Source organism: Ammodytes marinus, assembly GCF_949987685.1.
Source record: "Ammodytes marinus genome assembly, chromosome: 18".
NCBI classification, from domain to species: Eukaryota; Metazoa; Chordata; class Actinopteri; order Uranoscopiformes; family Ammodytidae; genus Ammodytes; species Ammodytes marinus.
This window is the reverse complement of record NC_137222.1, coordinates 23,421,481-23,434,312: the sequence shown is the minus strand read 5'-3', so window position 1 is coordinate 23,434,312 and position 12,832 is coordinate 23,421,481. Positions and strand designations below refer to the sequence as shown.

Sequence of the window (12,832 nt, the reverse complement as noted above, 5' to 3'; positions counted from 1 at the left end):
AGAGCTCTCAGGTCGTCTGGGACAGGTCTACTTACAGTCCCCAGAGTTAGGACTAAACAAGGAGAAGCAGTGTTTAGTTTTTATGCACTCGTCTGCCTGTATTTGTTCTTTTTTTAATATCTCTTAAATGTTATTTCTAAAGTCTAATCACGTATTGTATGCCCCTGTAAAGCACTTTGAATTGTGCTATATAAATAAACTTGCTTTACCTTACCCCATAGACTGTAGGTCTATATCAAGTATACTACCCAGCTAAGCCCCAATTTTTGATATTATTCTTACTATTATAATTGACTATTTCCTCCGGCTGCTGTGGTTTCTTTCTTTTTATTTATTTTTTTAATTATCATTTATTATTTCTCCCTCCTGGTGCTACGGGCCCCTTTAACCCATAGCCTGTGACGTCAGTGGTGGCCGAGAGTAGTGGGGGAAAAAATGCAGTGAGGGAGGGATCACTCTGCTTCAAATCCATGCACCGGAAACACAACAAACACGTCACAACAGCAGCAACACAAATGTGACATCTCAGTGGTTTGGCCTATGGTAATACAATATCGAAATCATTCAAATTCTGTTATTTTATTACATATGCTATTACCAAATAGGACCTTATAATAACCAATTAATGTTATGGCCCCCTTTTTTAAAATAAAACACATTTATTTTTCTTAAAATGTAGAAAAAGTGAAGTAGCCTAACTCTATTTAGCCAATATTAGGCCAGCCTTTAGTTGCCAACTAGCCATGGACATAATTACCTACGTTGGTTTATTTTTTTATCTAGGCCTAGATCTAATATATTTTTATTTTATAAGTAGACTAGCCTAGTTTTAGGTCTATTTTTAAATTGAGCCTAATTGGCCAAATTCATAGGCTACTTAGCCTAGGTATTTTTTTCAGGATAATATGAGAAAGCCTAGGCCTCTATGTAGGCTATTTGTTAGACCATTGCACTGTGAGTCGTCTTTCTCAATGGACGATCTGTGAGAGAGCGTGTGTCTGAGGGTTTGGTGTGCGTGTTTGTGTGTGTGCGTGTTTCTGAACGTGTGTGTGTGTGTGTGTGTGTGTGTGTGTGTGTGTGTGTGTGTGTGTGTGTGTGTGTGTGTGTGTGTGTGACATTGCACTAGTCGTTGTAGGCCTACGTCACAGGCTGCCGTTGGTCCAGTTCAGTTCAGATCGGATGAGCCGTTGGTTCTCTCCGGAGACAAACTGAACTAAAACCCGGAGCTGAACACAGTTAAACCCGGGACGTCCTAGGTCAGCTCACAGTACGGGGCTCGGGACACTTCTGTATTTCTTACTGAACTTTAAAATAAGCCCCTTAAAGCGGTGGGGCTGAGGGAGAGTGGGAGAGGGATAGAGAAGCCGCCGTTAACGTAACCTCCGTGACGTAGGTCGGTCCGCCCGGGTAACTGCTCTGCTGGCTTTACTAGCACGCTGTTTGTCCTCACCATCGGGGTTTACTGAGCGATCGATCGGTGTGATCGCAGCCTAATCGTGGGGTCGACCACCAGCCAGCGATGATGGAGAAGAAGAAGTCGGATTGTCCCGCTCTGCCGCCCGGCTGGAAGAAAGAAGAAGTGATCAGGAAGTCCGGACTGAGCGCTGGAAAGAGCGACGTCTACTACTACAGGTACCCCGCCAATACACTCATCGATCAGCCACTAATCAGCCCGCTAGCTACCGCCTTTTATCACTCAACCTGTGTGGTCAAGTATGGTCCCCAACTCCGGCTGTGGTCATCAGTTGTTGTGAACGCACTTTGTGCTGATTACAAAACAAAGGCGATCAGAAAGTGTGAAGTGTTTCAGTTCAGATGAGAGAAGAAGTTACATTGTAGCGTAGCCTAGGCTACAGTCCGCAACTCTTCAGTTGGCGCTTATAAAGTGGTTCCGTGCTGGTGGTCCACAGTCAGCATTCAACTTCTTTTTGAGCCTAACAAACGTAGCCTACAATATTTGACTAATATTTCACAGTGGCTCATGCTTGTCCATAAGCTACACAGCGTATTGACAAGCACAGAGCCCCTGTGTGAACTCCTATGAAGGGGAATACTAGCCTATTGAAATATTGCCTTCGTATGTGGACTGAGGGTTCAGTCAGGGCCGTATACAGAATCTGAGGGCATGGGTCCACCACCAGCCAAAACATAAAAGTCTACCAGTGTGTTCGTATTGTCTGTAAAACATTTTCAACATCATTCATCTCTTTTTTTTAATTTGCTGGCCTAATAATAGCATGCCTCTTATAGACTGTGTATCACTCCTTACTAGCGCCAGCATTAATGATAGGCCAATGCCATATGGTGGTTTAGGGCCCCCGCATGTTGTTACTGCCAAGGCTGGCTGTTGGTATGCCCCTGCTGTATGCTACATAACAATGTCTTGCCACTCATGTTTCACCGACTGCTCCAACTTTTTCATCAGCAGTTACTGTGTATAATACTCACGTAGGCCTATATAGAGCAGAAGATGACCACTCATACTAATGACTGGGATGAACTCGTCTTTTTCTGGTTGCTAAGCGCTTATTGAGCTAGTTTTGAGTGCTGTACAAGTGTAGCAAGTGCAGCGCTGTATTGAAGTTTAACCATGAAACCCGGGTTAAAGGTGCACTATGCAGTTTCGGAGGAAGGGGTTGTTTGTTTACAAGATTATTCCGATGCACCTGGAACCAAACGTAACAACAGTGAAACAGTAACTTTTAAGGAAGCTTTCTGTTTTTTAACAGTGTTCCTGTTGAATCCATTTTTCCTGCAATTTTTGTTTTGTTTATTAAGTTGTGTGATTATACTTTAGAAAATGTTCACTTCTCTGACACAACCAAAAATACATAGTGCACCTTTAATTAGTATTATCAAAACGTACCCCGAGCCCTGAATACAAGTAGCTGTAATGGAAGGGCCCCTTGTCTAACTAATGGACTAAATGATTACAACGAATCAAATCAACAAATTGGTCCTTGCATTGAGTTTGAACTGGCACCATGAATGACTAACTTGGTCTAGTGTGAGTTAGCTCTTGGTGCTTCTTAAAGACCTATTTCACCTGTGAGAATATGAAGGTGTATTGAACTCTGAGATCCTATGTAGTATTAACGTGCAAACATTTTAGAAATCGGTTCATCCTAGCCTGAGAACAGGCAGAAAGAGTGTTTTATGGGTTAGGATTAGGAGGACAGATGGGCCAAGGGAAGACTGAGGGAAGAAAAACCTTATTCATTATATTATAACAGCGATGTTATAATGATAGAACGCCGGTTCCGTATGGGTGAAGTATTCCTTTAATACAGGAAACACCACGGAAAATCAACTGGTGTTACCCCTACAGTGCAGTCCAACAGAAGTACATCTAGAATTGGCACTTTGTGGTGGACCCTGCATGCCACTCAAATAAAAAACTGATTTCTTTGATATAGCAAAACCTAAAAGTTAACTTCAAGTAATTTATTTGTCCCCCTTTTTTTGGTAATAGCAGCATATAGTTCTATTTCTTTCTCACACACTTCTGTTCTGTCCAAATGACACATTACAACAAGTGCATTCAAATTAGACAGGCACAATAGCCAGGCCACAACAACAAACATCCCAGTGTGGATTTCAGTCAAGCTCGTCTCTCTACAGCAGATCAAAGTTCAATGTGTAGTTTTGACTGTTTACATTTGATCCTGACTGTCCCTGTGTTCCAAATCACATACTCATTCTTTTTACTACACTACATACTAAAGTACAGAAGAGTTTAAGGGCCACAGGAGAGAAAAAAAAAATTGAGAAATGTCAAGAATAAAGATGAATACTCCAAAATGCTATTGGAGTTAGTGAGGCATTTATGTATTTTCAGCATACTACAATTGACGTGCATGTATCGGGACACCCTAAATCTTTTTCCGGCATACTAAATAGTAGGGAAGTATGGGGATTGGAACGCAGGGTGTATCTCCGCCAGCTGCTGCTGTGCTAGATGACAGAGGAAATGATGTGGCTCCATGTTGTGTGTGGTGGACGCCACAGAGCATGTCGGCTGTGTTTTCAAAAAGGCTGCATTCACTTCCTGTTGATCGGTGGTTTAGGGGCGGGGCTTCATCAGACTAACAGTATAACAGCTAACCCAGTCACAGTCATCCTCGCTTCGTCACCTTTAGCACCAAGAGGGCAAAAGAGGCCGGTCGGACGTACACCACTTTCAGTTTGCTTTGTAAAAGTGTGACTCATCAGTTCCAGGAAAAGAGAGAGAGAGAGAGAGAGAGAGAGAGAGAGAGAGAGAGAGAGAGAGAGAGAGAGAGAGAGAGAGAGAGAGAGAGAGAGAGAGAGAGAGAGAGAGAGAGAGAGAGAGAGAGAGAGAGAGAGAGAGAGAGAGAGAGAGAGAGAGAGAGAGAGAGCGAGTCAGCAGGTCCACTTACGGGAAGAGCTCAGCAGTATATATATAACACCCCATGTTGAGGCCTCTGCCACTGCACAGCACAGCTCCATCTTTTTTTTTTGCACAACCACAAACTTCTTCTTCACCCTCCAAACCACATTTTATTTTCTCTTCTGATCACTTGACAATATTCTCAGAACTGGTGCTATAAAAAAAAAGAAAAAAGTAATCATTTAGTCACTTTGAGTAGTCCACTCAGTGTGCATCATCATGGCTTCAATGAAGAGCTAGAGCAAGATGAAACACAGTATATATGATGGTGTGACACACGCACGCACACGCACGCACAGACACACACACACACACACAGTCACACAAACACACACACACACACACACCATCTGATCTTCGCTTCGTTGCTGCTGACCTACATGTCAGACACAGCTGAATGACTGTGTGTCTGCTCTGGTCTCCTCTATCTTTGTGAGGGCCGATCACACTTTCAGACCGTTGGAGACATTAAAGACACATCTGGAAATTGAAGACATTTGGTCTGGTCCTCTCTTCTTCCGAGGGGTGTTTGAGGCCTGAACCTTGGTTTTTAGGGTTAAGGGTAGAATTGGTTTCGGTGTGTGTGTGTGTCCTGCTACGCTATGCATTATGGGATGAAGAAGACAATCTACTTCCTCTAGTTCCTTTCTGTAGTTTTCACACTGGCCCTGCGTTCCGAATCGCATACTTTCTACTATTTAGTATGGAAGAAAAAAGGATTTAGGATGTCCCAATTCTTGAGGCCAGATTTAGGGTGGTTAGAAAGACCCGGATCCATGTCTACTACACCCGGCCAAGATTGTTAGTGTTGAAAACAGCATCCTATTTGGGCGATTCTGACCCATAATCCAGTGCCAACCTGAAGTGACGTCGCATCGACTGAGCCTCCATATGAAAACAAACGGGGATGCGACGGATATAAAAGCAAGAGGCAAGATCAAGGCGCATGTTATGATGAATAAATAAGTAAAAGTATGTCCCAATAGTACCTACTGCACCTAACTAGATTATTTTTATCGTCGGATGTAGTATGTAGAATAGAAAAAAGAAAGAGTATGCGAATCGGAACACAGGGTTGGACATTCTGTCCAATTGTAGAGCAGTTCAGGAACTACGTTATTGCTCCCGTCCCAGACACATCTGACCAATGAGTGAAGAGAACCTTCTCAGGTGGCTTATGGCTTAGGAAACATTGAGCTGGTGTTAACCATCACTTTCATCTGTTATAATGAAAGACATCACTGGAGGAAGGTCATATCAGCACTCAGTGATTATGGCTCATTCTATTAGTGACTATTTTGATCGTCCAGAATTAAAAAAATAGCCTGGTTGAGGTTTGTGCTCAGACAATGATAACTTCCCCTCTACAATCGCAAGTGGAAGGAGTGTTTTTGCAATGACACATGTTCACCCAAGGTTTGCAGCAACCAATAATCTTTGAGTGCGAGAAAAGCGCTATATAAATTAGATATATTATTATTATTATTATTATTATTATTATTATTATTATTATTATTATTATTATTATTATTATTATTATTATTAATAATAACAATAATGTAATGATGGCAGATAATGTTATAACTGCATGCAACAATGTATTTTTATTATTATAATGTTATAATTTTTGTCAAATTAGGCACGAACGCACTTTTTGATTGGATGATAAACTGATAACACTGAATGGAAATTGGAGGTCAAAGGTTATAGTGACCTTGTACCATAGTGTAGCCTTTTTCGAGCTTTATTAAAGCATTGCATACCACCAACATAATACAGCGAAAGAGACCGTCAGAGCAAAGGAAGCTATTTTTATCATGTTTTTATTAAAGGGATAGTTCAGGATTTTAGACATAGGGCCTTATTCCCAAGTTAGCCTTGGTGTTCTTTATCAGTGGAGACAGTTTTCAACACATTTAATTCAGTCCTTCTAGTTGCAGAGTGCGCTCGTGCTAAGCTAGCGCACGGCATCGGGGGGGATACCTAGCCTGCTACTAAAACAGTCTTACCCACTCCACAGTACACCCGAGGCCAATCAATTATAACGCCAGACTATCGATGTAAATGTCTGTTGATAGAATAATTTTAGAAATAAAACCAACCTCGCATATTGCATTTTGAGGGACTGTATTCCTTGTAGGCTGCGGCAGCGGCGGACTAATACCTAGGTTACAGGCTCTATAATAGTTTGTTTACCTGCTGCTGCCCGTACCTGTACGAGCCGGAATACACTGATGAAGAATTGAGAGGGATGCTCAAAGGGCAGAAAGAGAAAGAGCGTCTGTAGAGACAGCCCCCGCTGGAGCTGCAGCAGAGAACCGGGACAGAATGACGGTAGACTGGTGGCAGTGCAGTTTCAGTTTCTGTCCCACGCTGCTCTGTTTACTTTCTGCTGTAGTGATTCGGTTACACAGCAAAGTAAAAGTCCGCTGCTGCTAAGAAAGTAGTCCCTCAAAATGCGATAATTCATGCGATGCGAGGTTGGTTTTATTTCTAAAATTATTCTATCAACACAGACATTTACATCGATAGTCTGGTGTTATAATTGATTGGCCTCGGGTGTACTGTGGAGTGGGTAAGACTGTTTTAGTAGCAGGCTAGGTATCCCCCCGATGCCGTGCGCTAGCTTAGCACGAGCGCACTCTGCAACTAGAAGGACTGAATTAAATGTGTTGAAAACTGTCTCCACTGATTAAGAACACCAAGGCTAATTTGGGAATAAGGCCCTATGTCTAAAATCCTGAACTACCCCTTTAATGTCTTTGCCATGGGTACGTTCACCCAGGAACAACAGCTGGTGTCGTAAAAGCACTACTGCTTTTGTCCAAAGGGGTCGCCAGAATCAAAACAATTTGTAGCCACTTTGACAATTAAATATCTGTAAATGGTACACATACAGCTCTGGAAAAAATTAAGAGACCAGTCTGGATTTTTCTTAAATCTTCATCTCTACATAATTTATTGAAAATGCTCTTAATGAAAATTTTTTTATTTAAATTTGGTAGAAATCTTGTCAGTAGTTCATATTATAAAACCAAAAGTGTAAAACGAGAGACACTGACCATTTGGAGTGGTCTATTAATTTTTTCCAGAGCTACAGTGGAGGAAATAAGTATTTGATCCCTCACGGATTTTGTAAATTTGCCCACTTACAAAGAAATGAGCGGTCTATCATTTTAAAGCTAGGTTTATTTTAACAGTGATAGACAGAATATCAAAAAGAAAATCCAGAAAGTCACATTAAAAAAAAGATATGCATAAATTATTTTGCATTTCATTGAGTGAAATAAGTATTTGATCCCCTACCAACCATAAAGGATTCTAGCTCCCACAGATTAGTCCTTGTGCTTTAAAAAAGTATTCCTAATCTCAACTAGTTTCCTGTGTAAAACACACCTGTCTCAATTTATTACTTGTATAAAAGACACCTGTCCACATAGTCAATAAATCAAACTCCAACATCTCCATCATGGCCAAGATGATGATCCGAAGGCAGCTGGGACCACAGTCACCAAGAAAACCATTGGTAACACACTATGCCGTAATGGATTGAAATCCTGTAGTGCCTGTAAGGTCCCCCTGCTCAAAATGGCACATGTACACAGTGCCATTTTTCCTGGCTCAGAATGGACCTTTGGGGGGTCAGTACGCGACTGACTTTTTTTGGAGTCGCGACTATTTACAACAGTAAAGGCAAACGGTTTGTGTATTTTAAGAGGGTGTGGGGTTGGGAGAGGGGAGTTTCTGTCCAGCTCAAGAGCATTTCAGTCAGCCTGTCAATCACTGCGTAACCATGGAGCTCACTGACACTTATGAAATCACAATAAACAACCTGTAGATATGAAGTCAAAATACTAATAATGACTAGGCCTACTACTTTAATTGTTTCTAATTGATCTAAACCATGGAAATTGCAAGAAGAAAGAAACAATCATAATCATGATTATTTTGAGTAATCACATTGTGTTATCACAATTATTAAAGACAGTTAATCATTGATTTAAGAACATTATGCATTTATTTTACTTTTAACAAGGTTTTTTTCTAATAACACCATGACTTTGGACTTTAAACAAAGGCCTAATTGAACTGAAAACAGGGAGAATAGAAATAGGCTAAATAAGTGAAACATATTTTAATAATTGAATAAAATAAATATGTCAAAATAAAAATAACCCGTTGTAAATGGTGTTGATAGGGCACGTCTTTTGATAGCATTACATGTGAGGACATGATTTATTTATGTCAAGGCAGTTGCATTGTAGTGTTGACAGTTGTGGTGGCAGGAGTCAAGGAGCCTTAGGGGCACTTAACACGGTGAAAACGTGACAGTTTTCCCGTTTTTGTTTTAAAAAAAAACCTGTTCAGACACAATTTATCTGACATCTTCACTCGTACACATCGAAATCGCTGTAGTGTAGCAGCCATGCCAAGCCAATAGTCAGCGGTGACACTTAGCCTAGTAGTTAGCTCTTCCGGTACAATTTGATGCATACAACCTTACTGTAACCAAAAAGTAATGCCATTAACGTTCATAAAGCGGTTGGTGTAAGCTTGGGGTTACAAATATTGTAAATTACAAGCTTTCTGTCCTCTTATTTCACCGCATTGAACTCGTGAAAACAGAAGACATGCTTATAGTGAAGGGGCTTTGTGAGCGGCTACTTTCCTGTTAGGCGTACTTCAAAATAAAAGTCGACTCACGTTTGTCCAGTGAAATGCTGTTAATGTTTAGCCAGTGAAATGCTTTTACTGTGAAGCCGTAGCCTTAATGCTCCTTTTGTTGAACAGTAACTTAACCGCTGCGCGCTGAACTATGGATAGTGTTTTTTTAATGTAGAGAGAGCCGTGTCCCTGGCATATAGAAGCTACACACGTTTATTTTGCTAGAAAAACCGGCAGAGCACAAATCTTTGCCCAGAAAAAGTGGCGGGTGGTCTCAATAACTTACTAATCGCTTAGACTAAATTGGCGAGTGTTATATTTGAGCCCTGCACGACACTCTCCGCTGATCACAGTGATGGTGCCGCGGAGACACCTTTCATGTTATGTTGTCTTCTAACTTTATAACTCGCATGTGGGTATTTTGACAGCAAATGTTATAGACTACGCATGTGTGAGGGTGGAGCCGTGACGTCAGCGTTATCAGGGGAAATGGTTTCGGTGTTTACAAGAAACCAAAACCGTTGTGTTTTCCAAAAAATCCTCCCTGGGAGTAGATCTCAAAAACTTGCGGTTTCATACTTGCGTTTGCTGTTTTCATGTAAATTATATAGTGCAACCGCGAGAATATTTCCACGTTTGCACCGTTTCGTATTGTCGTGTAAAGTGCCCCTTAAACTTCCTGTGTTTTTTATTCAGTGATTGCTTGTTCATAGACCACTATGATTCGACTTAAAGTGAATAAACAAATTGGTCGGGATGTTTAGAGGTGCAGATCAGGTCGTATACCTTTTTTTTCTCTCTCTCTCTTGCGGTTGCGTATGTCACGTTACTCGCGTGTCCGTGCGTGACAAATCTTGCACATTATTTTAGTTTGTTGTGAGTACACAATTAGTTTTACCTTTTATTTTTTATTCTCGTCATCTAGAAGTTTTTCAAAACACCCGGCAATGCGCAACATCTCCCTAATACTCTCTGGACCAGCCGATAGCTGAATTATCAGGTGAGGGAGGGGCCGAGCGAGCGCACCACTCGGCTGAAAGGGTTCGCTGCATTTAACAGCCTGTATGCCCCGGCGTGCGGAACAATGATAGTTTAATAACGATTATTTTGTTTTCATGATTGAGGGAAGCCGTAATAGTAATCGAAAATGAAATTCAAGTTATTGCCCAGCCCCTGAAGAAGGATGACTTAAATTGGGCTGAATTTGGAGAGGTTTTAAATAGCTATATTTATTCTCAATCTTTATCATTTTGGTGCTCCTGATTTTCCTTTGGCGCTGGATAAATCCACTTTGGCGGGCGCCAACATTTTCTCTATGCAGGAAAAACCCTGTGTACAGAACCGTCTGAAGTTTGCCAATGAACACCTGAACGACTCAGAGAATGCTTGGGAGAAGGTGATGTGGTCAGATTAGAACAAAATCAAGTTATTTGGTATCATAGTGACTCGCCATGCTTGGAGGAAGAGGAATTCTGACTATGACCCCAAGAACACCATCCCCACAGTCAAGCATGGAGATGGAAGTATTATGCTTTGGGGGTGTTTCTCTGCTAAGGGGACAGGTGGACTTCACTGCATCGAGGGAACTATGGATGGGGCCATGTACCATGAAATACTGGGTGACAACCTCTTTCTCTCAGCCAGGTCTGTAAAAATGGGTCGTGGATGGGTCTTCGAGCATGCCAATGAACCTAAAAATACAGCAAAGGCAACAAAGGAGTGGCTCAAGAAGAAGCAGATTAAGGTCATGGAGTGGCCTTGCCAGTCTCCGGACCTTAATCCAATAGATCTGTGGAAGGAACTGAAGCTCAAGCGACAGCCTCGAAACCTCAAAGATTAGGAGAGGATCTGCAAAGAGGAGTGGTCCAAATATCCTCCTGAGATGTGTGCAAACCTGGTCATCAACTACAAGACACGTCGGACCTCTGTACTTGCCAACAAGGGTTTCTCCACCAACTACTAAGCAATGTTTTGATAGGGGATCAAATACTTATTTCACTCAATGAAATGCAAAATAATTTATATCTTTTTTTATGTGATTTTCTGGATTTTCCTTTTGATATTCTGTCTATCACTGTTAAAATAAACCTAGCATTAAAATGATGGACCGCTCATTTCATTGTAAGTGGGCAAACTTACAAAATCAGTGAGGTATCCATTGTATATACACTCACCGGCCACTTTATTAGGTACAGCGGTTCATTTTCACACATATAACTAATCAGCCAATCACATGTCAGCAACTCAATTCATTTAGGCGTGTAGACCTGGACGGAACAACTTATTGAGGTTGAAACCGAGCAACAGAATGAGGAAGAAAGGTTTTTTTTCTCTTTTTTTGTGGTTTTATAGTTTTTTACATATGGACAAAAAAAAAACTGAATAAGTAAACACATACAATACATACACAACACCCAACCCCCTCTCCTCCCCTCCCCTCCCTCCTCCCTCCTCCCCCCACCCTCACATAAACAGACAAGGAATTCAGAAAAAAAGTGAAATAAATAACTAAGACAAAATGATTAAGAAAATAAGCTATAAGTACACAAGAAACAAAACAAAGCTAAAACAAAACAAACCTGGGGCAAACCTCACACCTTTTGGTTCCCTATGTGCCGCAGCACTGGGCCCCATATAGCGGGAAATTTATGGGGGTGACCTGACAGCTCATGGGAAGAAAGGGGTTTTAAGCGACTTTGAATGTTGAGGGTGCCAGGAGGGCTGGTATGAGTATTTCAGAAACTGCTGATCTACTGGGATTTTCACTCTAAACCATCTTTAGGGTCTACAGAGAATGGTCCGAAAAAATATCCAGTGTGCGGCATTTGTGTGGACGTAAAATTCCTTGTTGAATCAGAGGTCAGTGGAGGATGGGCATACTGGTTCGAGATGATAGAAAGGCAACAGTAACTCAAATCGTTACAACCAGGGTATGCAGAATACCATCTCTGAACGCAAAACACGACCAACCTTGAAGCAGATGGGCTACAGCAACAGAAGACCCTGTGCGCTAAAAACAAGAAAATGAGGCTACAACGTCTAAATGCATTAAATTGCTGCCATGTGATTGGCTTATTAGCTTTTTGTTTTTATAAGCCATTGAACAGGTGTACGTAATAAAGTGGCCGGTGAGTGTATACTGTATATCTAATTCTCTCGTTCCTTCCTTCTCAGTCCTTCAGGGAAGAAGTTCCGGAGCAAGCCTCAGCTGTCCCGTTACCTGGGCAACACGATGGATCTGGGATGTTTCGACTTCCGGACGGGGAAGATGATGCCCGGGAAACTGCAGAAGAGCAAACAGAGGCTCAGGCACGACGCACTCAGTCTGGCCAAGGTAACACACTAGTACTGAAGGATCTCACACTTTACCATTCATTACTTCTTTATTTCCAACAAATACATATTTCTCTCTTGTCCAGCACTCTCTGTGTCTAAACACTCAAAAAACAGACAAGTCTCATATGCATTGTAACTGTCTGTCCTTTGGGTGTTTGACCTGTCTTGGTCTCTTCTAAGACTTCTGTGTTCAAATCTATCCACAGTGTTTGAGCCAGCTGCATTTCATATTATACACATGAGAATGTTCTAGTTGTTGTGTTGACATTTTCAGCAAAAATACAATAAGTCCACTGGGTCTTCACATCCTCTCATGGGTCAGTTGGTACACACACACACACACACACACACACACACACACACACACACACACACACACACACACTCTCTCTCTCTCTCTCTCTTGGTTGTCCATCGATTTCG

At 41.6% G+C, this 12,832-nt stretch overlaps 1 protein-coding gene across 1 annotated transcript in view; it reads left to right on the top strand.

The window, feature by feature from the left end:
* The first annotated feature begins 1,183 nt into the window (after positions 1 to 1,183).
* Positions 1,184 to 12,832, top strand: part of mbd2 (methyl-CpG binding domain protein 2) — a 48,856-nt gene continuing 37,207 nt past the window's right edge. The window contains exons 1-2 of the mRNA XM_080046789.1: positions 1,184 to 1,632; positions 12,248 to 12,407. Of these exons, the coding sequence (XP_079902915.1) occupies positions 1,520 to 1,632; positions 12,248 to 12,407 (273 nt within the window). The 5' untranslated portion in view covers positions 1,184 to 1,519. The remainder of the gene's footprint in view (positions 1,633 to 12,247; positions 12,408 to 12,832) is intronic.